Below are 27,953 nucleotides of genomic sequence, written 5' to 3'. Positions count from 1 at the left end.
AGGTCGGTAAAACTATAACAGTTTCTACATCATCGCGTCACTGTCCCTTAATGAGGCTCTGGAAGGAGAACTTGTCGTGCGGCCACAAAACAGCACCCGTCTCGCTGAAATCACTGAGCTGTGCTCTTTATTCAAATCTTGCACACAACTGTCACAATGCCCACAATGGCCATGCTTTCTCCACGCTGTTTATTATGTTAACAAGACGAATGAATGAACAAAAACACAAATAATGCATTTAGATAATGTTAATAATGTATGGAATCTAAGTATCTTTTGACAGATATAGAAGCTTTTCTACATAGTTATGTGGATGTTTTACGTTTTTTCCCCTGAAGACAATTCTTCCTTGTTGATTTTAATGACCTCCCAGGCCAGAGTTGGATGTCTGAATGGTGCTTTTTTATTGGCTGTATTGTACAACTTATCTGCCATACCAATTCAGATGGAATGTACAGCCCTGCCTTTATATTAGTACTCATGATCACCCAAAAGGCATTTTCATAGGCAATATGATTCTTGTGAGGCTGTTAAGATAAACAAGACGCATGTGTGCAGCATGTGAGCAGCGTCACCTGTCTGGTGGAGATGCCCTAAATAAAACATATGACACCATCTAAAAGAAAAAAAATGTATGCATGCCATAATTCCTTCTTTATTTAGGAATTGTAGAGACAAAAGAGTCGCCTAGCACTGAGGCTGCACTAATTACACTGGCTTGAGAGGAAAGAAAATAAATACATAAACTCAAAAGCAAATACATTTCAGAGATGTCTTCACTGGAACTGCTGAGAAGAACAACATGAAATATATTGGAGGTTAGTCTTGCATAGGTTGGGCTGACAAACATCTGAAAACAATGCACAAAAAAGGAGAGAGAGGACAATACAAAACTATTGAGAAAGCAGATACCGAATGTTCCCTAATCCTCCCAACGGTCGCTTTCTTGCCTTAAAACGAAACCCAATTCAGGGCAGCTTTAGTGCTCCCAGGAAATAGTCAGCATTCCATACACACAGTCACTCAGTCAGTCACTGAAGGTGTTTAACTTTAACTCTCAATGCGTAGTCAGCTGTAACAATACATTTTTATTTTCAGGGTAAGAGTTTTTGTAGAAAGGGGTTGTAGGAATACACTGAGCTAGATATGGGTCTTCACACAGGGGAGCAAGCCTGAATCCCCAGACTGTGACTACAACACCCAAGAAAGACACAAGCCACGGCATAATTGCTTGAACACAAGGGGGTACCAGTTTCAGCAGTGGATTTGTGTGAGATGGTGTATTGCCTGTCTGACAGTGATGTAGCATAGGGTTGCAAATGTGCTTTGAACATTGCCATTGTTAAAGATCAATCAATAGATTTTTCTTATTTAAGGTTTTTGTTGTTGCCTCTGACAGAAACTCTCTGCACCCAGTGACTGTGCAAATGGATTGCTGTATCCCAGCTCCACCAAATTCCTGAAGCCCCAAAAACCTTCACAATCAACTATATTTATTTGCATCATATCTTTCTCTATTAACAGGCAAATCTCATGTTATCCTCTCTGCCTGATGTTCATCACAGTATTTTCCTGCTAACATCAATGTAATGATCAGTTGAAAAGACATACCACTAGACATGGCGGTAGGATGTATGTTTGTCAGGTGATGAATCATTGGCGTAGTTGTGGTGTTATATTTTAACACAGTCACAGTATTTGCAAAGAACATTAACTTTTTTTAAAGTAATCTCAAACCATACTTCTAGTTGCTCGTTTCATCTTTTGATTTTAAGGCTCTAGTTTTTTAATGTAGTTTTATTTACAACAATTACATAGCTTCCTCTAATGATCAGAATTGCCATATTTTATTGACAGTGCACCACACAATCACCTGTGGAGTCTGCTATGCTACCCACGTGGAAAAAATGGTTGGTACCCCTCGGTCAATGAAAGTCAGACATTGCTTTTCAACCATGCTTCAACGGAATTATTAAAAAAAAAAAAACTCATGGAACAGCCTAGACAAATTATAGTACCCCAAACTTAATATTTTGTTGCACTACCTTTTGAGACAGACAATTTCTGTAACTGTCAATGAGACTTCTGCACCTCTCAGCAGTTATTTTGGCCCACTCCTCATGAGCAAACTGCTCCAGTTGTTTCCGGTTTGAAGGGTGTCTTTTCCAGACGGCATGTTTCAGCTCCTTCCAAAGATGCTCAATAGGATTGAGGTCAGGTCTCATAGAAGGCCACTTTAAAATAGTCCAATGTTTTCCTCTTAGCCATACTTGGGTGTTTTTAGCAGTGTGTTTTGGGTCATTGTCCTGCTGCAAGACCCATGACCTGCGACTGAGACGAAGCCTTCTGATACTGGCCAGCACATTTCTCTCTAGAATCCCTTGATAGTCTTCAGATTTCATTGTACCCTGCACAGATTCAAGACACCCTGTGCTAGATGCAGCAAAGCAGCCCCAGAACATAACAGAGCCTCCTCCATGTTTCACAGTAGGGACAGTGTTCATTTCTTGATATGCTTCATTTTTCCTTCTGTGAACATAAACTGATGTGCCTTGGCAAAAATTTCAATTTTTGTCTCATCTATCCATAGGACATTCACCCAGAAGCTTTGTGGCTTGTCAACATGTAGTTTGACATATTCCAGTCTAGATTTTCAATGATTTGTTTTCAACAATGGTGTCCTCCTTGGTCGTCTCCCATGTAGTCCACTTTGGCTCAAACAACGACGGATGGTGCGATCTGACACTGATGTTCCTTGACCATGAAATTCACCTTAGATCTCTTTAGAAGTGTTTCTGGGCTCTTTTGTTACCATTTGGATCCGTCTCTTAGATTTTTCATCAATTTTCCTCCTGCGGCCACGTCCAGAGAGGTTGGCTACAGTCCCATGGATCTAAAATTTGTGAATAATATGTGCAACTGTAGTCACCGGAACATCTAGCTTGAAGATGGTCTTATAGCCTTTACCTTTATCATGCTTGTCTATAATTTTCTTTCTAATCTCCTGAGACAACTCTTTCCTTCGCTTCCTCTGGTCCGTGTTGAGTGTGGTGCAGACCATGTCACAGACAACACAGTGACTACCTGGAGCCCTATATATAGGCCCACTGACTGATTACAAGATTGTAGACACCTGTGATGCTAATTAGTGGACATACCTTGAATTAACAAGTCCCTTTGGTCACAAGGGGTCACATTATTTTCAGTCTTTTCTAGGGGTACCATCATTTTTGTCTAGGCCTGTTCCATGAGTAAATTTTTTTTATTCCGTTGAAGCATGGTTGAAAAGCAATGTCTGACTTTCATTGGTTAACATTCATAGAATTTTTTTTTATTATTACTTTTATCATATAAAAGTTTTTTTCTGTGACCATTGTGAGTTTTCTTTCATTGACCGAGGGCTACCAACAATTTTGTCCACGTGTGTATGTTTATCCCACCAAAGCCCATTTTTGCCCACACACTGTCATTAAAAATAACTTAACTGGGCAGAAACCACCCTTCTGGCCATACGGCTAGTGATACTAAATTGAAATGGCCTAGGTTGATCAAATGAATTACTGTCAATCAAATTATTATTGACAATTAATTGGAACTTCAATTAATCATTTACATCCCTGGTAAGATATAACAATCTGTATAATTTCACATGCGGATTGTAGAAATTGTTGAATAAATGTTCCTACAAATCCTTTGTCATTCTCTCCCCACTTCAAGACAAACAGGCTTAAGTCAATAAAGTGTTCTATGCATTATAGATAATACATGTGTCATGGAGCTTGACTGGTGTACTGTTGCTGCAACATGACTCCAAACTATAATAAGTCTCCAGTTAAACTGAAAAATAAATATTCTTTATACTGTATTTACAGCCAACATGCACCCTTTTCTATAAGTTATGTTTTTTCTTCATTAATGTCATACTGGCAGTGATACTGACATACTACCATAAACTTTCCAGACGACCCAAGGGATTTTATTGAAATCACTAAACACCATTTTTTTAAGTTAATATGCAAGCTTCTTGGAAATGGAGCAGGCCTTGTGTGAGACACAAACAAATATTGGGAGAGTAATAACAATGTGTATGATCCAATAGGATTCACCCAGTGGAAGACTGTGTGTGGAAACGCTCTCCACAGTTACACTCAAGCGAAAGGACACATTGCAATGATAAAGCCAATTCCATTCAAATGTCTTTGTCACTGTCCTTTTACTCTTGCCTTCTTGTAATTTTGAATTTTTCTCCTCCTTTGGAGAAACACTACCCCTACCGTTGAACCTCCCGCCTCCCCATTTAAATTCTTCCTCCTACGTCTCCCATATTCCCCACTTCTCACCCAAAAATGCCCCCAGCCCCAGTGCTAATTGATAAATCTGTTGAACCATAGCAGGTCCAACAATGAGACACCTGGAGCTCTGTCAAAACAAGTTTGAAGCGGCCTCAAGTGTACAGAACACACTCTTCATCGTTTACAGGGCCTAGCCTCGGAATCCAATCAGAGCCGGCCAAGGAGATAACATTTTACTGGATAAAGTAGAAGACAAGAGTTTTAACATTGCTATATCTATATTTAAGCATGGACTGTCCAGTCTCATCCAACAGCAATCATTTTAATTCATGTGACACATGCTGGTGTTTTTTTAAATATTATATCACAATCTTATAGTTATATTACAGCATGTGTTGAAGAAGTCACTCACAATAATATACAACAATTTTAGGATAATTGAATAATCAAACAGCAAAGTAACTTTGTTAAGGCAGTTTTCTATGCGAGTTTTGGGAGCGTGATGCAGGTTGAGTTGGATTAGCATCTTTGGTTTTGTTGGCTCTTGTCACTTAGTATTGTCCAAGCCACCACCCATAAAGAAAGATCTGTGGCATTATGTTTTTTTACTCTAAGGTTGTTACTATGGCGGATGCCATTTTCACTCAACTAATTATACGTACGTGATATACGTATCGCAGATGGTAAGACAATTGATAATGGAAATCTAATAGACTAATTTATCTTGGAGTACATGCATAATGGAAATAAACAAATGTACAAAACCATCATCTGCCATGAAACGTTATGTTTTGTACTTAAAGTAAGTACAAGTAAGTTCAAAATCGATCCATCTGTCCTGTTTAGGGCCTGTGAGTTGATCTAGTTATATGTAGCCAAACATGTTCATGTTTTTGTGTGTCATGTTTTTCAGCTGTAGCTGTTATGAGCTGAACATGCAGAGAATCAACAGCCATGCGTTTTGTATGCTTTTCTTAGCCAACAAGTTGTTTGCTACATAAGATAGCTAGCGCAGTTGCAGCGCCGTTGTTCATATGGTTGTGGTTCACCAGTTACTGTTTCCACTGATTACTTGTCTGCGGGAAGTGTGACCTACAATGTGACACCCAAAATACCAGCACCTGTCACATATATTCATTTGAGTTATAAATTAAGGTTAGGTTTGAACTCTGGTGACAGTCTTTGAAGCTTAGTTCATATCTCAAACACATACACTCGTAAGCTTTAGTGAAATTGGTAGATTTGGTGGTTTATCTATAAAACCCACTATACAAGACAACCCTATATGACCTACCTCAGACTACAGGCACACAAACTCACACACACCTTAGACAGAAACACATACATCAAAAGTATGCAGGAATCCTTAGGCAGACAAACACATGTTTAAGGTGCACATGCACAGACACACCCAACAGAGCTATCTAGTCAAACAAGTTCTGGCACAAACACCTTCATAAGAGGAATAGAAAAAAGAAAAAATGCAAGAAGGGCAGTCTTTCTCCAAATTAAGCTATAATTACAAGATGTTTCCATGCAAGATTCTCTTTCTTCATAACAGCTATGGCTTTGATAAGAGTGGAAGAACCTAAAAACAATAGATCAGCCATGAAATTTAAACTTAAGGGATGGTTCATACCCAACATTTTAAAAAGTTGTTTATCCTGTAGTACTATTTATCCATCTATATTGTTTTGGTGCGAGTTGTAAAGTTTTGGAGATATTGGCCGTAGATGTCTGCCTTCTCTTGAAGATAATGGAACTAGATTGGATAAGTCTTGTGGTCCTCAAAGTTCCCCAAAAATACATTTTAAAAACTCAACAGCCATGTCTCGGAATGTCCAGAAATCATGGGCCGGTTACTCAAGATAATTGTTAGACCTTGTTGTGAGTTGGAACCGTGCATCTACTCATGGACGAGAGGCTGGTGCTTGTGACAGTGCATGTAAACATGAATGGTGTCCTCCACTGAGCTGGATGGTTATCTCGTTAGCAATGTCTGACTATGAGGGACACATTAAAACCTATGTTGCTTAACCGTTTTTTAACCAGAGTACACAAGCACATTTTTACATCTTACAAGCCTCTTGTCCATGAGTAGATGCACACTTGTTTTCTACATGTTGGTTGGTGGGTGTAGTTTCGTGGAAAAAGGGAGGGAAGACAGACATCTCTACAACAGACATTTACATTACAGACATCTCCCACACTCAGCAACTCACACCCAAACAATCAAGATGAATAAATAGCACTACGGGTAAGAGGAAAATTATGTATTTTTGGGGGGGGACATTCGAACATTCCCTTTAATTGATGGGACCCCACAAAAGAAGGCAAATAAATGTATTCTCTGATTTTCAATTGCACCCTCTTCTACTCGGTTGCGAGCCTACTGTAAAGCTTTTGGCGATGAGCTAAGCAATACCACTTGCCCATTGATCTCCCCAGCAAAAGTCACTTCTGCGGATCAAGGATAACACAATATATTCTACTCCATTCACTCCCACCATCCCTGCCACTGTTTGTTGTGAAGAGAGAGAACAACAGCGCATTAAGGCATTAGTGGTCCCACCCTACTAAAAGATGGAATAAAAAGGGAAATTAAGGTATATATCAGATAGAATATTTTTCAATATTTCTGTTGAAGGACCTGAGGAAAATCATGTGAAACTAAATGGCTTTGTCTAAACTCCCCGACCTTCATCTTCAACAAAGACACCAGTTTGTTACGTACATGGATAAACATGCATGATGCCAGGGCATGTACACGCGCACAGACACGCACAGACACACATATACACAAAATAGCACACCAACTTCACACTGGCTTGCATTCAAGCACAGATGCTGATTATAAAGAGAATCCTCTTCAAGACAGCTGCTATGAGATGTAGATAGACAGAGAACAAAAATATCTATTCCGGAAGAAGATTCAAATAAGAACACAAAATAGCAGAATAACGAGAAGGCATGGCAAAAATAAGTCACTAATAGTGTGACCATATGACAAAGAAATCTGAAAAGAGGGATTGTGAAAGCATTGGTACATACACACACAGCAGAAGTCTCCAGATAGGTATAATTCTAAACTGTCTTTAAACAGAACAGCTCTAACATACTTTGGTGCAGTTATACAGTAAGTGCTCAGTGTCAATTCAGTTTTTGACCACTGCCTAGCCCTACCTTGAAGTAAAACTATCCAAAACCATCTGCACCATAGTTGAAGTTATGATAGTGAACTACAGCCAGCTCCACGTAAGGGCAACAATGGTCAGGTGCTTACCAAGCGCACTTCATGGTTATTCATAAACTTCCCAAAGGAAATATACATTTTTGTCTACTGTTTAGCTAAGAACACTGGACCTGCGCTTATACTGTCCTCTGTTAATGTGAGTAGATTTAGCCATCATAGAACAAAACATTTGCAATGCCATTTCCAGAATAACAAAGCAAGTCAGAAACACAGCAGCAGCACGCAATCAGCACAACAAAGCACAGCATAGCATGATTATCATCAAGATCAAAGTTAAGCATTACTTTAATCATAAAAAATCATCATTGTAAGTTGTTAATTGTTGGCATCAACCAGCTACAAGATACTTGGAAGTCAAAGGTCTCTCACCAACTGAAATTGGTGAAGGCTCAGATCTGACTGTCCGGGGAATTCCAAGCAGAAGGGCCCCTGAAAGGCAAAGATGGATGTTCCCGAGTCACACAATTATATCAGCTCTCACACACATACATCACACACACCTTTAGCCTAGCCTGCTATGGTCTGAATTCAAAAAGAAAATGTGATCCTTGCAAAGTATTATTTCACTCCTGTCCATACTTTTCCTATTCATTTATTTAACCTTCCATTTCCTTTTCCGCTGGCTTGGCGTTTTTCCTCCTGGATTTGTGCATGGCTGGATTCTACATGTTACACAGAGAATGAGTGTTTGTGGCTCTGCTGTGTTTACACGGCTGTTACACTATCTGGCTATTTGTTAGCCTTGTACTACCTAGCCTTGCTGGCGGCTCAAGCATACATGGACTCTAAAGAAGGCCGGAGGGATGGTGTGGTGGTGAGGTTGAACATGGAGGATTTTAATCTGCGTATGAGCGCATAACAGCCAAATCAGCTCTTACATGACTCCAGTAATCGGAAATAAAAGGCATGCAAAGAAGAAGAAAAAACTGAGGTAAAGGAAGATAAATGAAGAAAGAGATTGTATGAAACAATCAAACACACATCAAATCACAGTCATTCAGACACACTCACACAACCCTCACTGATTCACCAAAACTTTCTTTGGCAGAAGTGTTCAGCATACTCTGCCCTGACACACTAGGCTACTGTACATGTTCCTAGCTATCCAGGTCAATAGGTCATATTTGTGCTTGACCCTGTGGCCAACAAGATAATTGCTATCAGTGGGCCGACAGTAAATACTGTGATCAGCACTTGTGTGAGCGCACGCATCCACACACACACACGCTGCCTCAAGTCTGCGTGTCTGTAACCCTGTTGCACATAACATATAGTGGTCCAAGTTAACAGAGGTTATGCAATGGCTGGATACTTCTTACAGGTAAAAAGAACAATGATCTCATAACTATTCACACAGATATGAAAGTTTCTATTCAGATTTCCTCCAATGGCAAAATGCTGGTTGCAGCAAGGTCCCTAAGTCCTCAAAAAAAACAAAAAGACCAACAAAACCCAAACAACTGTGTTTTTCCCTGTCACAATAAATGGGATGTAAATGAAAACAAGCAGACAGTGCTGAAGAGACAATAGCAGTCTACAAGCAAGTGTAATTTGAACCAAAGTCCGGTTCTGACTCTGTTGCAATGACTGATCTCATCCAAGGTTTTTGCCACCAAGCATGAAATTATGTCAGCGTGACACTGCACTTGTGTCTGGTCGGAGACAGTGAACAAGAGCGGATGACTGGCAGAGCCATCAGTAGGTGGGAACAAAGCTCTCTGTCTAAGGGTGAGGCCATGTCTATGAGTGTCTTCTCCTAACTATCCAATACCAACACATTGGGCACAGCCACAAGAACAGACAGCATTCAACTCAACTACTGACATCACCTGTCTGGCAAAAGTGGGGGGAAGGACAGGGAATGGAGGGATAGACAGATACATAGATAGATAGTAGAGTAAATGGAGAAAGAGAAAGCAGCGAAGATAGAGAAAGCAGCTTCCCTCCTCAAACATAGAAGACAGTGCCCCCTGTCATTGACCCTGGGAGCGCTCATTAACTGTGGAGGTGGCCAGGGCTTCACACCAGGCTTCCCAGCCCCTCAGACCCATTGTCCAGGCAGCCCAGGTGCAGAGTCGACAACAAGACACTTTTCAGAGCCAACATAGATAGAGGAGTGGACAAGACCCCTGCTCTGTTTTTTCTGGAAGTGACACGTTAACCCAGCTCGCCCACCTAAGGCGACTGAAAAGTCATTGTGGGTTGTTTCCGGACAAGTCACAGACAATACAGAACTGTTTGGTTTTTTCTAAAATCATAAATAGAAAGGGATGTCCATTTGTGGATAACCTTGAGGCCTTCTATCGAATATAATTTCCATAGAGAATCCATGAGGACTGAATGAAAGTGAAGTGTTTGTCAGTTGTAAAGCCTCAGGTGGGAGGTCTTACCTCACAAAACAGTCAGATTCCTTCACTTCCCCAAAGCTAATTAATTAACATGCACTTGGAGTAGGCACAAAAGACCATACCTTTCCCTCTCTTTTCCAGTTTCGCATACTTGCCTCATTGCCTTTCTGACACACACACACACAAGGCCTGGTTAGGAAATAGTTAACACTCTAACCATCCCCTGCTGCCAGAGAAAACCCAGGAAACAATGGACACATTGTCCAGCCCAAACAAGACTGAGGAAAAGATTCTTGTGCGTGTGTGCGTATGTGTGTGTGCATGCTCATGTGCCTGCATGTTTAAATGTGTGTGTCTGTGTTTCTGTCCCAGTTCATAGCATGTCAATTTAAGAAACACCGTTAAAATGTTAGAATTCTGAACGGTTAAGGACTATAAATATTCAAATACAAGTATTATTGCATCCTTCTAGACTAGATTTTCCTTATCACTTTCGTAATAAAGTCTATCAATAACAAACTTCAAAGTGATTTTGGGTTATGCTGCTACTTCTGTAGAATGTGTCCTAGTACTGTTTTAAGCGTTCTTCTGTTCAATCTTTCACTGGGACATTCCTAAAAACCACAACCAGGACCCAGAAGAAACAAACACATACCATAACCAATCTAACGTTTTCCACAAATGTAGTAAAAAACATCCAATGTTAAACTACATCCTGTTCATATGCATTCAACTAACTGTATCAGTAAAATGGAAAGCAGAGTCTACAGATAGTGGACAACATTTTTGGCATCTGACTTACATTTTTCAGTCACTTTGGAGAATGGACTTAGAATTTGTGTTTTACTTCGAAAGCTCTAGTTTATCGACATTTATTTATTAGGCCTACAGAAACATGAGGCATGAGATTAAATTGTCTCTCCCTGGCTTTCTCTCAAAAAACACATCAATAGGTATATAAATAAATAATAACTTTCAGCCAATGGCATACAAGTTCAACTGCAGTGGTTAGGGCCCGCCATTGGGGCAGTCTGACACATCAAAGGTTTCAACATGTTGAGGGCGTGGCAAAGAAGGGCACACACCCCAGATAAAGACGAGCCTTCGTGAGGTAACTTCCTTTTTCCCTTCATGGGTGACCCCAATTGTTCTCCAACAACAGAACACCTCATTGTTAACCAACCTATTAGATGGTTAACAATGGTCTCTACTAGCATGTCTCCCATTCTTGTGACTTGCCTGATATCATACTGTGTGTAGTTATTGCTTTTGTTTCAACATCCTTTAGTCTTTTTGTCTCTCTCCATTGCAGTGCCTTTTTTTCTATATACATCTCTGTCCCTGACTTTCTGTTGGTTTAGTTTACTGGAGGGTCACTTAAACTTTGGATCACTCTCCTTATCTCTCAATCCTTTCAGTGAGGTCTTATCAATATGGTGCAGACAGCTCTTTCTTAGCCTTCAGAGGTCAAGGTGCCTAGGTCATATTCCCCATTTGGAAGTGAGAAAAAATACTAATACCGTTTTTTGACAATTTTATTGATAAGGGTCCCATAAAGTGAAACATTTTGATCATCTGTGTTATCAAAAAATCCAAATGAAATCAAGGCTTTGATGAGCTGAGATGGTGAAATACAACAAAGGGGGTCGAGGTGGTGGAGTTACCACTTATGTTCCTTTAATCATCCAAACTCCATTAGTTTACAGGTAGTTCCCATAGGACTTTTCCCTCCACAGACGCACATCGGTAAATTAGGGAATGAAATTGCGCTCCCGGGGGCGGTTTAGCAAAAAGAGGAGGCGTGTTCCAGCGCAAACGTTTCCTGGTGCTATTTTGCAGGTTCATAAAACAATTCTGCCACAGACCAGGAAAAATGTAGTCTAAAGTCAGTGACGTATTATTCAGATGCTGTTTTAAGGACGCATGCTTGGCCCGTGGGCACTGCTGGCGAGGCCAGGTCTTCTTCCTGCGAAGCTGTGTTACATTGTTTTGATTTATTGTATGGCTGTGTTACATTTCTTTCATGTCAATGATTACAAAGATTTTCATGAGAAATCTCTATGTATGTGAACTTGATTTGTAACATTTGTGGCAATTTCCTTCCACGCCTGTTTAACCAAAGCTAATTTGGTTGGGTTTCTTCTCCTATCCCCATACAATGTCACTTCTCTATCTTTTACAGCCTTGACGAGAACGTCGGTGTCCTTGGCTTTGAACCGCTCCTGGCGTGTGCCTGGCAAATCCGCCATTATAATAGCAATCCGCCATGGAACAAGTGCGCCGGCTATTAAAGGGAATGTGAGATGACGCACTGATTGGTTTATGGCACGTTACGCCCAAACCACACCTATGAGTAATGTAGCTAATTCAGACTAACCCATCATTTTAGATTTGCATCGGGCGCAAGAGTCATTTATCCCGCCGGTATAATAGCAACAGCGCTAACAGTCCCGCCCACAAAGTTACTCGCATTTGATACTTGCGTTTCAGATCGTTAAAATAGGGCCCTCAGTCTTATGACCTACTGATCAACTTGTCTGATTCTTTGATACCCTATGGTCCTTAATCAAACAATCATGAACAGTACTGATCAATTCAAATGAAATAATTAATTTACATACAAAAAGTACACAGCAATTGTACAAGACATTTGATGGTACAGTAGCAACCATAAGACATGAGGTTCCAGGTATTTTGAGTATTGACAGAATAAAAGTATTATCAGCTTTGTTGTTTTATGGGAGGTGGCTTTTAGTTCATTTGTATTACTTTTTCTTACAATAACAGCAAGAAAGGCCCCATTAACTTCTTAGTATAAATATAAATGCAGGCATAATAGGGGAAGTATAAAGAGGGCTGGATATGGGTTGTTTTGTCACTGTCATCGCCATCTCTTTGTCTTGAACATAACTTTTGATAGGGTTTCTGTTTCCAATAAACAGGCCTGTTGCCTATTTTTAGCTCTGCTTAGCTAAAATGGGCAAAAGACCAAAGGGTCTGCCAGCCTTTTTTAGCAGTTCAACTGAAAACCATAGGGAATTGTATTTATTGGGTCTCATAAAAAAAAACTGTCTGGCCTATGAAATCAGGGTTTTTCCTGCATAGAGAAAATTTTGGCGCGCGCCAAAGCCGTTTTCCTGAGCGCCAATGACAAATCCCGAGCGCCAAAGGCAAAAAAAAGTCTGCAATGAAAAGAAAAAAAACGTGTGCAATGCATGTCAGAGAATATGCTCTCAACAGCATGTTTCAAGCAGGCTACAGCCGAACCCTCGTTCTGTTTTGATCAATAGTAATCGAGTTGATAAGCGTGTCTTCTTGTCTGAACAATACGCAACTGTGAGGTGCGCGAATGGACCGAGTGGCCACTGAACTGTCATTCCGCTGCGAGGGCCAGCCTGACGTGCACAAATACACCTGTAGAAATGCAAATAGAATTTCCACTCAAAATGCTGACAAAAGTTTGATTTATGATTTCAAACGCAGCCTCCATTGGTATTCTTAACCTGGAATGATAATATATAGTGCAGTGTTTCCTCCTTGGCAAAATTTCTGCCGCCACGGTATCAGATATCAGGCTGTACAACATTTTTGGCCGTCGTATCAGCAGTGATTGTTAGAGTGCATGTCGGAGAATTGCAAGGACACGCGGTTGACAACGCAATTGAGATTGCGTGTGTGCGTCTTTGAGAACTGTAAGTCATAGCCTATAACTTATGTTGTCAGTTTATGTGAGCCTGTTATTGTATAAGTCTATAGTCCTTGCATGTTTAAATCAAGTTAACTGGTGATTTTCGTTGTATGTATTCTTCCCCTGCTAGCTAAATTGCACATGTCTGTTGATTCGGTAGCGATTTCTGCCCTTGCTCAGGTTTGTATTCAAGGTGCATTATTATGCTGAAGTAGTTTTAATTAATAAAAAGTGGGTTTCTTTTTTTTGTTTGCTGCAGAATGCTTAGCCTATCAAGATCAAATGAAGCAGGCAGTGTACATGCTTCAGAGTGGCCAACCTTTATCGATAGGCTAGGCTACTGACCATTTACAGTAAGTTGTTACGTCAATTATTAATTGGCAGCATTTATACCATTTAGAACATATTTTGAGTGTAAGGTGTCTGTAAGTAGCCTAACTTTATTGCTTTGCGGAAATAGGACAAAAATATGTTGGGTTGGGGGAGAAAAAAAGGTATATATATACATAGGCCTATATATATATATATATATATATATTTTTTTTTTTTTATTTTTTTTGCACCGAAGACCCATTTTGACCCAGGAAAAATCCTGGAAATACCACATTTTTTTGGTCTTCACCTATACAGTGTAAATAATTGACCTTAAGACTACAGTAGTGCCATGGACATTAGACAGGGTTATGGACAGTCATTTTGTCTGCTTTCCTTTATTGCAAATATTAATTTGCAGCTGCAACATGTGGAGGGAACTCTCTTTTACAATGATTTACATTAAGTAAATCATAAATAAATCATCAATAAAAATAAGTTGGTAAGCTGTTTCGGATCAGTATGTTTACACAAACCTCTACACATACTGCTGCTGCATTGTTAACCTGATAAATACAACTTGCTGCACTTTCCCACCAAAAAGCCGTGAAACCTGTGAAAGATCATAAGCTATATTCTAAAAAGGTGGTGGTAACATGGAAAAATAAAATTTGGGCTATTCTGCCACTTCCATGCCCTCATCATTGCCTAGTAAGGTGTCTCGCCTTTGCACTTTGAAGTTTGCACTGGCATTTCTGCACCCACGCTGCCCTCGAAATGTACTCAGTCCAGCACAGAGGGTGTGGGTCATCATGAGCTATGCATTCATGTAATTGTATCTGCAACTACAGAAAGTAATGAGAAAACGCTGGGTAGGGCCCATAGTCGCTATAAACTAATCCAGTGGTGGCATGGCCATCCAAAGAGCAACAAGACACCTGCAATTTTGGCAACTCCACTGCTCCTGCCTACTCAGCCCTTCTACAGTGAGCTTTCTTTCCTCAAAGTAGATAGTGTTGTTAATTCAGGACTTACATCCTTGAAAATCAAGTAATTTGGTTTGACACCATCATTGCAGGAAAGACAAACATCTAAAACTACTTAAAGTTACTCACTGACATCCATTCAACAACAGGTTTTGGTTGGAAAAGGGGGTATGTAACTCCCAAAGAGTTATACACAAAGAGGAAGGGTTTTCTTTCCCTCTTAGAGGAAGAAAAGCTTGAGAAATGTAAAAAGTACTAATCGGGGGGTTACTTACAACGATGTGTGCCGGTGAAGGGGACCTGGCATCTTTAAGTGTCTGTCTACTTTGCAGACCTCCTGGTTGAACATCTAGCAGGGGCCATTTCATCTGTAGGTACTGAATTACAGAAAGAAACAGAATGGAGAAAGAAAGAAAAAACATGTTAACAATGTAGAAAGCAAAATAATATAAAAACACATCAAAGCAAAACAGGACTCTTAATGACCACATGGTGCAGAAAGCAAAAACCAAAACTCAACAGCAACGCAAACAAGGATTCTTGAGGCATATGACAGTCCTAAAATATACATATGTATATTTTATGTTACTCCAAGTGTCTGAGGAAGTTTACATTGAAGAGGAGTTTATATAGTAAACCTGTGGTCCATGCAAAGTCATGTTTTCCACACAACTGGTCTGGTTCTGATTTGGAACTGGTTCTGATCTTTAATCGTGTGGGAAACTGAAGAACCGGATCAGTTCCAAATAAGGCAATTGGTGGAATTTACATTGAAGAAAAAAAAAAGAAAATGACTTTGCATTGATTTCCTTATGTTATACATGGGATTATTTGAGATGAGTATGACTTTTATTGGCTTTGCCTGGAACCCATAAAGTAGTGAACCCTGGTGTTTCTGCATGCTATGAGTCAACCAACTGAGTTACTTGTACCAGTGAATGATTGATTTGACCTTTATCAGGACTAACACACATGTACACACACAGCTGGAGAGAAACAGATACAGTGAATACACATGTATTTGTTCGCCTGTGTCATAAACTAGGCGGAGCCGTTTCAAAATATGACGATAACACACATGCTGACTTATTCTGGAAGATAATCGATTGTATAAATTATCCTTCCATACAATGATGAGAAGGAAAAGCAAGGGATAATAAAATTAAGTATCATAGTCTCGTAATCATAACCTGAACTGAAATATGGTGGATGCCAAAGTCCATACAACACTGCAAGATTATTTCTTAATCTTCACTGATTCTAGAGTAAGAAGCAAAGTTATTTCCCCTATAATATTATGAAAACTAAATGGATCATATGAAATAAATAGATATACTGGACCTACAGTTTATGTTAACTCCACAAGTAGATAGGGCCTATCCTTTGCTTCGTCTTATTTAATCAACTTCTAAATACAGCACATCAGGGCCTCTATGAGTAAATGCATGTGTCCTTAGGCTATCCCTAATGCTCCCACTCCATTCTAACCCCATGATCCAGTAAGGTTGACCCTGCTATGCTCTGTAAGCCACGCTTATCAATGTCACGGCCACCTAGTCTGCAAGCCAGAGAAGTTCTTTGCACCTCACATTAAGTGAGGCCTTAGCATTGGTTAAGTTTTGGTGGGGGTTGAGGAGGTCAGAGGGACCCTTATTGTCCCCTTGTGAAAAATAGAACCCGGTATGTGGTCACACTGTGGAACATCATTGACCTTTGGAAAACGCTTACCACCGGAAAGTAAATTCAAATAGGCATTCAAACAATCTGTGTGATAGTCGTGGGAGTTCCCGGAATTTGCATGCATGCCAGTTAAGTATGAGAATACCAGCTGTTAAAAATATTAAAGGGGAGTAAAATGAACACTGCTAAATTGTCCAATGCAAATAGAATAAGTAAAACTGAATATAATAATTAAAGCAAGAACTCAAGACAAAAATCTAACTTTTTGAAAGAGAAGGTATTAGAGAAAGCAGAGTAGGCCTGGTTTGATTTCAGGAGTTTTGTGTTTGTTGTCTAACTTGGGGACCACACATGTAGCCCTCAGTACCATGACAGCCAGAGATAGAAAAATTAATTCGAATTTAACTCAAAAGCAACCTCCTATACCACACCGGATTCTGGTCTCAGAAATTATCAGGTTATCCAGTTGCAGGGATTCTATCCAACCCCCACAGCATGACCAAAACAGAAAAAGAACATGGCCATTTCATCACAAATCTCTGAAACTGGTTAAAACTGGCACTCCCAATTTCCAATATTGTATTCACTTAAGGTGGTTTTTCCTAAGGGTGAAGGCTCCTACCTAAGGCACAATGAAACAATGTAAAATACTGGTATTAAATATGAATGTGTGAGGAAAAGCACAACATCCAGGAATGTTGGATAAACAAGAGTGTTGTTGTGTACATCAGTGTGTGAGTGTATTGCAAAGTCAGTAAGAGGGAGTGAAAGTGCATGTCTGTGCGTGCATCTGTGTTTATGTGTGTCATGACCCCTTTCTGAGACTGTGTCTAAATCAATGGTAATTAGTGAAAAGTTCACCACAGGGTGCCTGGTTGTGGTTGGAGCTTGAGGGAGTTATTGACTCCCTGTCCTTGCTCTGCCTCAGCATAGTTAAACTCAACTTGCCTGGCTCCCACCACCACTCATTTTTGACCCCCAGGAGGGATTTTCTGCAACTAGGTCTGTTTGCTGTTTGTGTGTCCATGAGTGGAAAAGACGAGTCGTTAAGCTATTGTTTTTTAAGACCCCCATCATTGAGCATTAATTACTGAAATTAATGAAGGAATAAGGGGGGGGGGGGGGAGTGGCTGCAGAACCATCATCTGTGAGGTAATTCCAGACAGCTTCCACTGGTGGGCCTGCCAGGGGGACTTCTGGACAATGCTGGTGGTAGAAGAGGATCTAAAAGTCGGACTTCAGTCATGGGAATGTCATCATGTCGCCAGAAGGGCTAGACAACAGAATGATTGTCCAAAGGGAGCGCACAAACCCCAAATGCACACAACTTGCAAATATATAAACAACTGCAGGAAGGCCAAGAGAAAGGGGACCTCCCTTAAACCTCATCCATTGAGTTGGAGGTGAGGGGTGAAAAGATACACCCGAGTGTGGCGCTGGAGCAGCGACAGAGAGAGAAACAGAAAGAGGAAGAAAGAAAGAGACAGAAGAGGAAAGTGTGGAATAGAGAGAGGAGTGACGATACAGAGACAGTGAGATGGAAAGAGCAGGTTACAGGAACTGTCCTGACAGTCATCTCCACTTCAGCCTGCAATTGCAATGTTCTCACACACTAATCCCTCCTGCAGCTTTTACAAGCATGCCAAGGAAAAGGGAGTCTTGGCGAGTGCCAAACTTTCCAACCCTTCCTTTGCTCCTCTCTCCCTCTCTGCCCCTGTACCTTCTACCCAACCACCTTCTACAAGCCCCTGCTGACGGACATGCCGCCTGGGCTTGAGTAGGCCGTGACCCTTGACCTCTCTCTGCAGCACAGCTCCTCCTCCCCACTCTCAGGCTAAAAAGTTCTCCTGCTATGATGTGGAGGTCAGATGGCTGAGCAGTTAGGGAGTTGGGCTATTACATTATTATTCAGAAGGTTTGTTGGTTAAATTCCCGGCCATGCCAAATTACGTGTCCTTGGGCAAGGCACTTCACCCTACTTGCATCGGGGAGAATGTCCCTGTACTAACTGTAAGTCGCTCTGGATAAGAGCGTCTGATAAATGACTAAATGTCTAAATGTAAATGTGGTGGAGGAAGCCCCTCCCTTCCCACTCCCTCCCCTGGTAACTGAAGAGCCATTCTGATGTGACAAATTGCTCTGGAGTTCCAGGATAACTCACCCATCCTGACCCCTTCCCCTCGACCCTCCCTCCCTTTTCCTCCTCCTGCAGCCCACCAAGAGGCACATAGGGTACCGTACGTTGTGTATTGCCGGGGAAGGGGGGGTAACCATTCCCCTCCAAAAATACTTGCCCCATGCCCCCTCCCAGCCCAGGCTAGCCCCACAATGGGAGCTGAATGACTCAATTGTCTCTGATGAAGTGAAAGACAAGGGAGTCCTCTGAAGGCTCTCACAGAGTTAACTCACTCTACCCTTACCCTCTCCCCTCTCCTTTGCCTGGAAATTTCCCATAGTGACAAGCAGAAGGGAGACACATAAATGAGAGGGGGTGGGAGGGCAGAGTCACAAGAAGGGCTGAGGCTCCACTATAGTTCTACAGAAAAGTCCCCAAGCCTACTCATTTCACTGCATCTTATTATTTTTAGTCCCCCCCCCTTCTTCATGACACTTCAGGCTGGCCTGCTCGCCCATATTGGAGAGACTGCCACCAGACCGCGGCTTGGCATGTTGCGAGCTGTTGAACGTGACCCAGACACATAGTAACTGTCATCACAATGCAAACAAGACAAGGCCTAGGCCAGTGCCATCGGTTAGACAGAGGGAGGTCACAGCAGGAGACGGGGAGAAGGGCATTGTGTGCGCTCGCTCATCATCTTCACACGTCTACACAACAACCCCCTCCTCTATTATTAACCATTCGGCAGACAACGGTGAGGCGAGTTCACATGAAATACTTCCGGCCAGGCCCTGATATTTTATACCGTCCACACAACCCTAAACAAACCAGCTTCCCTCTCACACCTTATCAATTATAAATGTGAAAATACACACTACTTACACCAAACAACAGAAAAACTGTAATATGTAATAAAAAAATACAATAAAATGTGATTCAAAAGTACAATTATTAAAATTGAGATATAGAGCCGTATTTGCTGTTGGCTCAATGGCAACCTGTCCTGATTTGAAAGCCCATCGGATGTTTCTATCACATTGTAACACAAGGGATGGGTGTGTGAGCAGCTTGTTCGTTTAGTTTTGGATTAAGAGCAGAGGCTGCTCCCCCAATCAGACAAACAGGGCTCCTAATGTGCCAAAGTGGCTCATGACACCAGGCCCATCCCCGGAGGGCCCGGCGGGATGATAAGGATGAAGTGAATCCCCTTTGCAGGGGCGTGCATGGGGCACCATTGGCATTCCAACCACGTAAACAATGTACAAGGGAGTAAGCAAGGGGGCGGGGAAGGAGATAGAGAGAGACAGGGGGGGGGGGGGGGGGCGAGAGAGAAAGATGAGCAAGAGAGGTTGGGTTGAAGATTGAGAAAAGATTAGAGGTGGACATAGATCAATTTTTTAAATCTAGATTAATATCACTGTAATCTTGGAATTAATCTAGATTAATCTAGATTAAAAGGGCTCATTTGAATTCCGGAGAAAGCTTTCAGAATATGTGTGCTTCCCAAATAATGACTAAATGTAAGTCTTTGAGAACGTGTTTCTCAAGCCAGGTGAGCGAGGACGTTTTGTTAGCTTTGCTGATAGAGCTGTGCTGACGGGTTTAACTCGGTTGCACTCAAACATAGTAGTGACAACGACTCTTCCCCTGCATCAGTGCTTGGCCCAGCATCTTCCGCATTAGCTAATGGATGCTTTACGTGTAGGTGGTATTTGAGACTGGAAGAACTCGTACAGTAAACTAATTCCGCATCGCGGGTGCAAACAACCTTAGTGTTGTTGAGGTTTCCATTGGGAAGCTTCTTAAAAATAATTTTTCCCTGAAGCAAACCCGGTGGCTTCATAGCTGCATCCATGTTTGCACATCATGTTTGATGTGGTAATTTCATACACAAGGCATACACACAGGTTCGAAGACTCGTTCTCGCCCCCTACAGTGCAATTCGGCTAGGTATACATCTGTGCTAAAATATCAAGGTGAAGTTATCATAGCTTGCGTAGTATAGACCCAGCTCCCAACCCAACTTTGAGAATAGATTAACGACAATATTTTTTTTATCGCCCCATAAGAGTCTCACGTTAACGCAGCACGTTAACGCCGATAACGGCCTACAACTAGAAAAGATGTAGATGTGCAGATAGAAAAACACGGAAACGGATTACAGTTTGTATGCGTGCCAGAAAGACAAAGTGTGTGCGTGTGCATGGGGGGATATGGGGGGGGCATAGAGGAGGTAGGCATATGGAGCATGGGTTTTGCTCTTGAGATCCCAGCAGATCCCCAGCCCATCTGTGGCTATGGGGGGATGCCTCATAAGTTAGGCATAACACAGCCACCCACACACATGAGCATTGGGTTAAACACATGCACACACACATATGTACAGTGAAGAACACATGTGCATTCACACAGACTCACCGTCAAACACAACACACACAGAATGACAGACAGACACAGACAGACAAACAGACAGACAACTGACCCAGCCATCAGCATGTTCACTATCTCTGGGGAGATGGAATTGACAGCTTGCAGATTATACCCAATACATCCACAGTAATAAAGGGCTTTATTGAGGTCTGCCATGAACAAGATGAGTGGAAAAAACCCAGTCAAAGGAAGGTTTTGGTTCCAAAACTTAGCAGGATAACCTCACTTACAATTTTTATTCACAAGAAGGAGGCAAGCAATTATACACGGCTAAGGGGGGGTTGCATATTTCAGATGGTTCCAGAAAATGCCATGCTTTTTCCCCCTGATTGGTGGGTGTCTTTGTTCTCACCACAGGTGCACGGGACAACATAAACAGACTTATGCTCATGTAGACACACCCAATTGTTGGGGCAAAGGCAATTTTCTATAATTGTGAGGGGGGGAATATATAATGCAGTCCAGACCCTTTGAAATCCCACTGGGATATACCTATATATACACTTCTATGCACTTCTAAGTGTATGTGCACACGTGTGTGTCTACACAACTGTGTGTACATACTGAAATAGCTTACGTCTAGAATCAAGACAGTGGAGGTGAAAAGGGTGCAGGAGAGGGTGAAAGCAAATGACCAAGAGAAAGAGTTGAGAAGTCAGACCAAAAACTGGGCAAAAGTGAGTCGACGTCCTTCATGACTGCTTTAGTATTTCTAATACACATTTTATGAGTAAATAAAAAAGAGCCCCACCAGCTCTGATAGCCGGAGGCGTTTTGCAACCAGGAAAATAAAAGTGGAATGTGGGAAGGCCTGGGGTTTGAGTGCCCCGGGGCGGGCAGGGGTCCGCTGGGCCTGTATTTACTCCAAAGCCAGAACCGCTAGGGGGTTCCACCGGCCCTGACAGCACGGGGCGCCAACCCACTCCAAAACCTTGCTCCACACCACCTCTCTCTCTCTCCCTCCTCCCTTTTCCAAAGACCTCTTCTAACTTGTTTTTTCACGGCTAAACTCAACCCAACAATGTACACAGACAGTCAGTGAAGGAAATAGCCCCCCACAGACATCCAATTTACCATCTTATAATTGTGACACTTGAAAACTATTTAGGTATGTTTTTTTCCTTCTCTGACCACTTAAAAAAGGAAAACATATACCAACTCACGCAAATTCAACGATTCCCTGCAAATTCAGCGCGACAATTTGAAATGTAAAATTTGAAAATGAAAATGCATTTCCAGAAATGCATTTTCATTTTAAGAATGTGGCTGCATTATTGGACTCAAATTTGAAAATGAAAATGCATTTCCAGAAATGCATTTTCATTTTAAGAATGTGGCTGCATGATTTGACTCATAAATGAAATTAGTAATCAATCATCCTATTTGCATTTGCATTTTCTTCTTCAAGACTGCACATTTTATGCCATAATCAAAAAGAAAACAGAGCGGACATTGCATGTTAATTTTTGTGTTCTGTAACTTACACACTTACACTTCAAAGGCAAATGTTCAATAAAGTATATTTTAGACACACTTCTTGAGCTTTTATTTATTACATTATTAACACGTCTTGTTAGATCACGTTATATCCATTAATAGACGTTTGGTTTTCTAGATTGAACATATAAAACACAGGTCACATTTCGACACTGTCGGAAATTGAAGGCAGTGTGAATTTTGTGGCATTTCATATAAATATAAAGTTGACAGTAAGCTATGGTAAGTCTGCATTATGGAAGATTTCGGTTACCAAAATAACTATTAAGCTTTCTTTGCCTGGCGAGAACAATGACGGAGCTGTTCATGTTAACAGTTTATTTCATCCGATACAATGCGTTGGAAATCATACTCATATCACGAAGAACAAAAGCAACATATGCGATGAGTTCCATCTAGAATAGCCCTATATTTAGCCCTATAGTCTATTTCTAAAAAACAAGTAAAAGGAATACAATACAGTGACAGAATACATTTCCGTTAAGTTTGCATCATGTGTCTGATTCTTATCGGACTTGTACCCCATTCTGCCCATAGATTCTGCAACTGCAATGTCTTTGCTCACACGCTCGTAACCATCTACATCTATGCTCGCTACAGGTTGTTGCAAAGTATGACGTGCATAGCTAGTTGCAAGCGTGCACAAGGTCTTGGAGCTAGGGAAAAAAAGAGCCACTGTTTAAAGCTGGACCGGAAGACACGGAAGTGGAAAGATGGCCTCGTCCAGTCTCGCGCTCTCGCTTGCCTCACTGCTCACTGAGCACTTTTCATAGAAATGAATGGGGACGCCATCTTGGAAGACAAAAGTAGCTTACTCTAGTTATATTAACTCTATGCATATACCTGATAATGGACGATGCAGATGCGTGAACCGTCCGACGTGCAGCGGAGTCCATTATCAGGTGATATTGTACACCTCGAAGGGCATTATCCCGCTTATACCATGGTCACTTGCCAACGATTTTTTTTTTTTTTACAAACATTAATTTATGTTTTCAGGCGTTTTGGAATAGAAATCTAATGTTTTTTTATTTTACGTTAGCCAACTCTGATATTTCTAGTCCGCTCAGCTCATTGAACCAACACTGGCTTTCCTTTGGTTGAGCTATTTGCCCGAAAGCTAATGTTATGCTAGCAAGATTCAAAGGCAATAACATTGTGTACGGTTGACAAACAGTAAATATAATTTCACAGTATGTTTGACGAGAAGATTTGCTAGCTAACCAGCCATGTCACTGTCCCAAAATCAATATCAAGATTTTCACGAACAAAGTATCGGCCATACTAGTACTAGGCTACAGCTGCAGCCTGTGGAGCAAGTTGAATAGCAAATGGATGTGAGATGACCGCATCAAAGTTGACATATTCGCCAAACAGTCATTATAATTCGACAGTATGTTTAACAACAAGACTAGCCAGCTATCCAGCCATGTCTGTCCCCAAATCAAATAAAGATTTTTACAAATCAAATAAATCGGCCATGTGTAGAGTAGCGGCTGTCTGAAGTAGCCTACTAGCGAGGTGAATAGCGAATGGGATGTGAGATGAGCGGTTACGTGACACTGAAAATTCAGAAAAGTTACATTTAGCAAATAGGTTAAAAGAAATAGTGATGTCACTCATTGTTGTAATGACATGTTAGCTTGTTAAAGTCTTTCAAAATTGTAAATGGAGGCTTTGACTCCGTCCCTGTTATGGTTAGCCTACTTATTTCAGACACTTTGTACAGGTTCATATAATAGCCAGCACAATCATTTAGAACAGTGAGCAGACAGTTTTGCTGCAACTACATAGTAGGTGTCCGTTTATCACCAAAGGCCGTGTTCACACTTGATTTCTTTTTTTAGAAAAAAGCACTGACTTCAGTGCCCTCTGGGTGCCTTTGGAGCGCCTTTTCAGAAAAGCACTGGGTGACGTCAAGCGCCTTTCTGACGAGAATTTTGTAACCTGAACGGGAATCATATTCTAGCGATACATTATTATCCGTTATTTTCCGTTGGTTACTTATCGACAGCTAGCTACTATGGTCAATAAAATGCAATTACTTGCTTTAGCTTAGGCGTTTGAGGAGCCATAACTAGGTAACTCGACTCGACTAGAAGGTTACTAGGGAAGGTACATTCGTACCTACTCTCCTCGTCCTGATTGGTCAGCTGTCAAAAAGGCACTTGACGTCAATCAGCACTTTTCTAAAAGTTGAGAAAATTGAACTCAAAAAGGCGTCAGATGCAGCACTTTTTTAGAAGTTTTTTAAAAGGCGTCTGCCTTTTTCATTTTCCCATAGGATTGCATGTAAAAAGGCGCTGAAGGCAGCGCATTTTTCTGAAAAAATAAGTCAAGTGTGAACACAGCCAAAGAGTATAGAAGTCAATATAGTTCTTTGAAATCACCGGATAATGGACACCCCTGCAGCCAATCGGAATCGATTATTCACCCAGGCCATGGTATAAGCGACGTTACGCTCTGAGACCCGCATTTGAGGGATCACATATGTGCGTCGCTACTCTTTAACGGGTTGGCACTCACGAAAAAAGTGTTTCTACTGTTGTTTTGTTATAAAAACTTGCTATAAGCCGCATCAAAAAATAAGGCTGACCACCACAAGAAAAATTTAAAATTGGGGTATAAACCCCAGCTTTATTTCCAAAAAATACGGTAGGTATATATACCGTATGTATACAGATATCATTTGAAACCTTTGTTACTGTGATGAAGTAACTGAAATTGTGGTCGCTTATCTGTGTACGGGTGATGTTAACTCTAGTCTCAAACATGAGTTCATGAGATGTGTGGTCTCGCTCTGACACTGTTTACCTAGTAGGTGTGGACAAATGGGTTATTCAAACAGTGGCTGATTCACAGAAAGGTTGCATGAAATTGAGCAATATACTGCCCCCCTAAAAATAAAAATAATCTAACAATCAGATTAAAAATGTGTTTTTGTTTGTTAAAAAAATATTTGAACAAACAGAATCAAAGAATATCAAAACAACTTCTAACTTGGGAGCACTCCAATCAAAAGTTATTCAAAGAATAGTTGACCACACTAAGCCATCAGACATACCATCAGACACACCATGTGATCGATATATTTGAAAGATGTGTCTCACACATCCCAGTATGGCTCCAAACTCATATTGGCTTTTCATCCGAAAGCTTCAGAAAGAAAACTTTCTTTTAATTCTGAACTCCCTCTCACTGTCATCAAAAGTATCGCTGGTCCAGTCTCTAAATAGGGTTGGTGAGTCTGAAGATGGCAGAGGCCTGCTAATCCCAAAACAGGGTTACTAATGAACAGAAGCACTAACATATTTAACACCACACTCTGTCACTCTCTCTCTCTGATACGTATCATCTTATATCGTATAGCTAATATACAACACCTATATGTGCAGTGTACAATGTTAATTCTTATTACTTACTAGTGATGACTAGTCTAAAACAAGTTCAGGGCAAAGATAAGAAACTGGAGGTCAGATCCTGGACATGCCAGGTCAGGAGTCTGGTAGACCATGACCTACTTACAGGCTATGTGAGCTGGGCAAGCACAGCAGGCCTAGGTATGTCCAAGTCCATTACGCAAGGTACTTTCTGTTAGAGTAAAGTAGCTTACATAGGTCTGTAGCATGTATATTATAGGTGTACCTTTTGTAAGGAAACATGAGTCTATAGGGGGAAGTTAAAATGGAAAACTATAGCTCAGACAACTCAAGTGGGGCAAAGCTGTGGCCAGTGACCTGTGTTGGGAATGTTGGTTCAATGTTCGCTGGCTGCATGAATCGTACAAGAATATTGTATTGATGTGGAGAAGCCTTCAGAGAGGATATGTTCACAACCTTTCAGCCCTTCTTGAGACTTTGTGCTTTATAATACACTTACAGTGAAGCCCAGAATAATAACTTTTTTACACCTACACACGGTTATCCATCACAAATGATTTGAAATCCTTCACTCTACACACAATCATTGACCACACACACCTATGTACAACTTAGATGAAGGCATCCACACACACACACACAGCTGGAAGCAGTGCAACATCCATATTCATGAGGTCCATTCCCTGAGCATGTCAGAGGCTTTATACCGAGAGCTTCAGCTCCAAAGTCTAAATGGTTTTAGGCCACTTGCTAGAAGACTTGCACCTCAGAGACGGCATCATATAACATTTAAACCCTAAAAGCGGTCAGGTATGGATGGAATTTAAAATGAAACCACACACACACAAATAATTCTGTTTACCTTAAAAATAAAAATAATAGCCCTTTTTCACTAAACACACACGGTTTAATAAATACATGAGTAATAAGGTGGTTATTGGAGCTCATTAAAATGTAGGATGCTTCCATGACAATAGGACCCCAGGAGGGTCAGGGAGGCAGCTACATAGGCCATCCAGCAGAAGTGTCCCCCATATCCAGCCCACACACACACACACACCTCACCTCCAAATCAATTCACGACAAACACCACTGCCACACAAATATACCAGCTCTCATGGGTAATTACAAGTTAGCTCAATCGCATGGTCTTCCCTCTCAGACACACAAACAAGCATGCACGCGCACACACCAAGCATGGGCACACAAGCCAATTATTGCTGAATCTTTAATATAGTCATTTAAACAAGTCTCCTGTCTCATATTCCAAAAAGATTTGTGGGTGACTGGTCCTGTCCAAAGGGACATAAATAGAGAAAACTAATATGCAGATAAGGAAAGTGTGCTAAATCAACTTGTTTACATAATTTATACAAGATGCATCTTGATGGAGCCTAAGCCATCTCATCATCTAAGCCAGCCCTCCCTTGGTTCGTCCTCATATCTTTTCCTACCATACAGTCTGACAGAAATCCCACGCCGCAATGATACGTCAATAACGAGGCTGAGGCCATCTATTGATCAGCTTAATTTTGCATCTATTAGCTGGGGAACTGCAGCTCGGGGGCAAGGCGGGTGTTGAACACACACACAGGCTGGATGGATGGAGATCATTACAACTGATGTTTCACACACACAATGTAATTGACACGGAGATAAGGTAGAGCTTGGCTCCTGTCTGCCTTACAGCAAACAGGGGCTAATGATATACCTCCCCTCCCCCCCTAGTAGTGTGTGTGGGGGGGTAAAGAGTAAAAAGTGTGTGTGAGATTGAGACAGAGAGTGAGAGAGATGCCTGTGTGTGACAGGGAAAAAGAAGGCCACACGCCTTTAATAATTGCAGCACTTCACCACCATTTGTTTCAAATGTAAAGTGCATTACAAATAAAATCTATTATTATTATTAATTGGCACGCAGTGAGACAGGGAAGACATAATCTGTCATTTCATTCCACTTCAGGAAGTTCA

At 41.2% G+C, this 27,953-nt stretch overlaps 1 protein-coding gene across 16 annotated transcripts in view; it reads right to left on the bottom strand.

The window, feature by feature from the left end:
- tcf7l2 (transcription factor 7 like 2) overlaps positions 1 to 27,953 on the bottom strand; it is a 91,191-nt gene that overhangs the window by 44,610 nt on the left and 18,628 nt on the right. For 13 of the 16 annotated variants that reach the window (XM_084669429.1, XM_084669430.1, XM_084669437.1 and 10 more), the window contains exons 4-5: positions 15,155 to 15,256; positions 7,915 to 7,974 (exon numbers count right to left, since the gene is read on the bottom strand). In XM_084669429.1, coding sequence (XP_084525555.1) covers positions 7,915 to 7,974; positions 15,155 to 15,256 — 162 coding nt within the window. The remainder of the gene's footprint in view (positions 1 to 7,914; positions 7,975 to 15,154; positions 15,257 to 27,953) is intronic. The other 3 variants (XM_084669440.1, XM_084669444.1, XM_084669445.1) reach the window with 1 other exon arrangement.

This window comes from Hypomesus nipponensis, chromosome 13 (assembly GCF_054491055.1).
Source record: "Hypomesus nipponensis isolate SF chromosome 13, ASM5449105v1, whole genome shotgun sequence".
Classification (NCBI taxonomy): domain Eukaryota; kingdom Metazoa; phylum Chordata; class Actinopteri; order Osmeriformes; family Osmeridae; genus Hypomesus; species Hypomesus nipponensis.
Note: the sequence above shows the minus strand (reverse complement) of the source record. Positions and strands in the feature narration are given on the sequence as shown.